Source organism: Octopus sinensis, unplaced genomic scaffold (assembly GCF_006345805.1).
Source record: "Octopus sinensis unplaced genomic scaffold, ASM634580v1 Contig19184, whole genome shotgun sequence".
Lineage (NCBI taxonomy): Eukaryota > Metazoa > Mollusca > Cephalopoda > Octopoda > Octopodidae > Octopus > Octopus sinensis.
In genome coordinates, this window is record NW_021836215.1 from 169 (window position 1) to 4353 (window position 4185).

The 4185-nt window shown below is 34.2% G+C and overlaps 1 protein-coding gene across 1 annotated transcript; it reads right to left on the reverse strand.

Moving 5' to 3' along the window:
* Positions 1-367: 367 nt before the first annotated feature.
* LOC115232044 (general transcription factor II-I repeat domain-containing protein 2-like) lies at positions 368-1558 on the reverse strand. The gene has a single exon (XM_029801922.1). The coding sequence runs from the start codon at positions 1556-1558 to the stop codon at positions 368-370; it is 1191 nt and encodes a 396-aa protein (XP_029657782.1).
* Between the last annotated feature and the right edge of the window lie 2627 nt (positions 1559-4185).

Here is a 4185-nt window from a genome sequence, read left to right on the forward strand (position 1 = left end):
GGATTTTCGATACTCAAATTGATATTCTGATTGGAAAAGGAGTTCAACCACGTGACGTCCCAAATCAGACACTTTCCCCTCTGAAAAAAAGGTGGTCATCCCATGGGGTCTTGTGCCGTCCTCTACGAAAATCATGGGGTATTAAAACTTCTTCGCCATTTTCAACTTCATATTTTCATTTTCTTTGCTTTTTAGTTTTTCTCTTAATTTTTGATTAAGCCAGGGGTGTCAAACTCATTTCGCTTTGAGGGCCGCATTTTGTAACAATTTTGCTTCGAGGGCCGCATTTATAATAATTTCTCATTAAGGGAAGATTTGTTCTGATATTTATTATGATGAATAACCAAAATAAGAGAAACTAAATTATTCAATTATCGCCCTTTAATTTTGGTGAGAGTTGCTTCCAGAGGATTGACAACTTTTTAAAGTTTTTAAACTTTCCAGGAAGATATGAAAAGAAAGCAGGTATTCCAACCTCCAAATATTTAGCTTTAAGTATAGAATCTGATTGGATTTCCAATAGTTCCATTTGTAAACTTTCATCTGCATTGGAAACATTAAAAAAGAATGGTGATGCGAATAATGAAAATTGTTGTTCAAAAGACGAAAAATCATTAAATCTTTCTTGAAATTTCTTTAACAACAATTCTAGTTGTCTTTCATACTGAGAAAAATTCATTACATTATGTGCATCAACAGTACTCCTGAGCTCTTTGCACGTAGGAAAATGAGATAAATCTTCATTTAATAGCTGAAACTTCCATAATTTTATTTTCAAAATAAAACACTTGATATGATCTGACAACTGAGTTATGAGCTTGTCTTTGCCCTGCAATTCTAAATTAAGGTCGTTCATATGTGTGGTAATATCCACTGCAAATGCCAAATCTTTGATCCAAGATTGACTTTTCATTTCGTCTGTGTTATGCCCTTTCATCTCCATAAATAAAATTATTTCCGATCTCAACAAATAAAATCTTTTAACAACTTTGTGAAGTGATAACCAGCGGACTGGAGTATAAAAAGGAATGTCGCTGAACTGATTATTAATATCTGTCAGCAATTTACTAAACTGCCGGTGGTTGAGAGGATGACCTCTAATATAGTTTACTGTTTTCGTGACCAAACTAATGGTATTTTCCATTTTTAATATCTTTGAGCACAAATATTGCTGATGAATAATACAATGAAAATGAGCAAATGATGACCCGGGATTTACCTTTTCTATTTCAGCTCGCAATTTAGCGGCAATGCCAGCATGTCGTCCAACCATATTCGGAGCACCATCAGTGCATAAACATACAAGCTTCTCCAAATCAAACCCATATTCAAAGAAAATTTGTAGAAGTTTTATAAAGATATCTTTACTTATAGTAGTATCGTGCATTGGTACCAGTTCGAGAAATTTTTCATAAATATTAAAATCTGAATCACAGGCTCTAAAAAAGATTGCTAATTGTGCAATTCCAACGACGTCGACTGTTTCATCGATTGCAATTGAAAAATATTCGAATTTTAACAAATCAGACTTTAATTGGTGTTTCAAATTCAATGCCATTTCATTAATGTGTTCGGCAACAGTATTTCTTGTTAATATCTTTAAACAAGTGGGCGTCGTCTGGACAAATAATATTCGCTGTTTTTACAAGGCATTGGTTGATGAAATCACCATCACAATATGATTTTCCATTTACTGCAAGCATTCTGCTGATTTCATAGCTTGCAGTGACTAATGCAGTACTTCGATTATGATTTTTTGTGAAATGAGTTTGTAACGCAGATAAATTTTTTCGCAATTCATTTAGCTTTGAAACACGAAATGTAAAAAAATAAAAAATAATTTTTTGCATTTTATAGCCATTAAATCAGACCGCACTTATGTTTGGTAAAGTACGCTGAGGGCCGCACCTATGTCTTTCGAGGGCCACATGCGGCCCGCGGGCCGCATGTTTGACACCCCTGGATTAAGCTAATGGAAAATAACAAGGTCAGAAACAGACCGGCCAAGCTCAATCTGCGAGCACGACGGTGCAGGAGTTAGAGCCCAGCCGAACGGATTTCCTGCGCGTTTCAATTAGAAAATCCTCCGAGAAATAAAGATACCCAGGTTTTTCATGAAGCATAAGGTAAGAACCGTAAGCGCCTGATGTCTTAAAAGCCAGAGGCACGAAGAAATGCCGAATGGCAAACTTTTTGTACTTTTCGGCTTTGCGGGCTTCCGGCAAAGCAGCGGCCGAACCGGAAAAAGATGCAGATGATAATAAAGCGGATGGGGACGACGTGTCTGCATACTTGGCATCCCAGATGAGGCAATTGCCATTCCGGAATGGGAAGGTAGTCATCTCATCCGGGCGTTTGCCGTCCCCTCTGTCCAATCCGGCGGATTTTTTCACTTGATTTTACAATTCGTATTTTCTCTCGATACTCCTTCTCTACTATGTATTCTAATACAGTTTTCATCTTTACGGGGGGTTCCTACTTTTCTATTCCAGTGACCTGCAAGGAAAAAGAGAGTAGAGGCACGTATATCGTCTACAGCCACGGCGAGATTTGAGTAGAAATTTTCAACTTCTTCTGGACATTTTATTGATATATAGCCATTGTCGGTGCAAATACGTTGACAATTGTCATAAGTTTTTTTCCCAGCATTAGTTGTAAGATTGACATCCTGTCATTAATTCTCCAGCATTTGTGAGTTGAGTTTGCATAGCGTTTATTGATTGCAAATTTATGTCCATAGTGTCTACATTCGAGTTTTAGTAGGATAATCTTATATGATCTAATAATCTCATCGAAATCATTGTTCAGCTTAGTTTCTTGAAGACAAGCTACTGAAACTCCATAATGAATTAAGTCCTCAGTCAATTGTGTTCTTCGTAGTGGAGAGGAAATTCTTCTGACATTGAAAGTCATAAGTACGAGCTCTGCAGGCTGGTGGAAAAAAACCGGTTTTGCAGTTACTAAGTTTTTTTGGCAGATAGCATTCAATTTTCCAACTGAATTGAACTCTTTGGAGTTTATTAGATTTATAATTTTTTTTGTTTATAAAAAATTTCATTAATCGTTTAAAATTTTGAAGATTTAAATTTTTGCGTGTGAATAAAAAACCGGTTTGATTTATTGAATGATATTTTATTTGTTGAATTTTAAGTTTTATAAGCAAATGTTAAATGCAATAATTAAAGAAAAGATCCTTGCTCTTTTTGAGTTAAATTGGACGATAAAAGATATCGCAAAACATCTAAATACTTTAAAATCGACAATCAGAGATTTTTTTCGAAAATTCAAAAAATATGGAACTGCTGACAGGATTTCTGATTCCGGACGTCATAAAAAGCTTCAGAAAACAGACATTGAAATCCTATTACAGTATAACCTCCATTTGGGGCAGACCTCTGGCTTGGGGAACCTCTATTTTTGGGAAACCTCTATTTTTGGGGTAGTTTGAAAAGGATATAATTTTTATGCGGTAATTTCCAATTTAGAAATTACCGGAACCTCTAAGTGGGGCACAGGATTTTTAATTTATATACATATTTGCTATTAAAATTAAAATTAATTATATAAAATTTCATTTGGAAGCCTCGTGTAATTTTTGTATTCTTGTTGTTATGGCTCGTAAGCTTAGTCTTGAGTTAAAGATCAAAATTGCCAAGGAATTAAGTGAAAATAAACATCTTACTGAACGAGATATTGTAGATAAGTACAAAATTAGTAAAGGTTTTTTATTAATGTAAGTTTGTTACTTGATAACGAGAAAAATTGTTTTGTTACTTGATAACGCAAGCTGTCACAAATATATTCATCTTTCCAACATTGAATTGTTTTTTCTCCCAAAAAATACAACCTCATTAATTCAACCGTTAGACATGGGTATTATTAAATCTTTCAAGTCCAATTATCTTAACGCTTTATTGGATTTTACTCTTTATTTTGAGGACGTTGAGTTACAAATTGTTAATTTAAAAAAAATAAATCTTCGTCATGTCATAATAATTGTTGGAAAAACATGGCAAAATTTAAATCCTGAAACAATAACGAATTGTTGGGAAACAATTAATAACTGTCGGCAACAGATTCCTAGTTCAAATTTTTTAGTTAACAGTGAGAAAGAAAATTTGGACACGATAATTGCAGACGTAATTGCTGAAAATGAAGAAGAAAATAATGATGAGTCAATATATG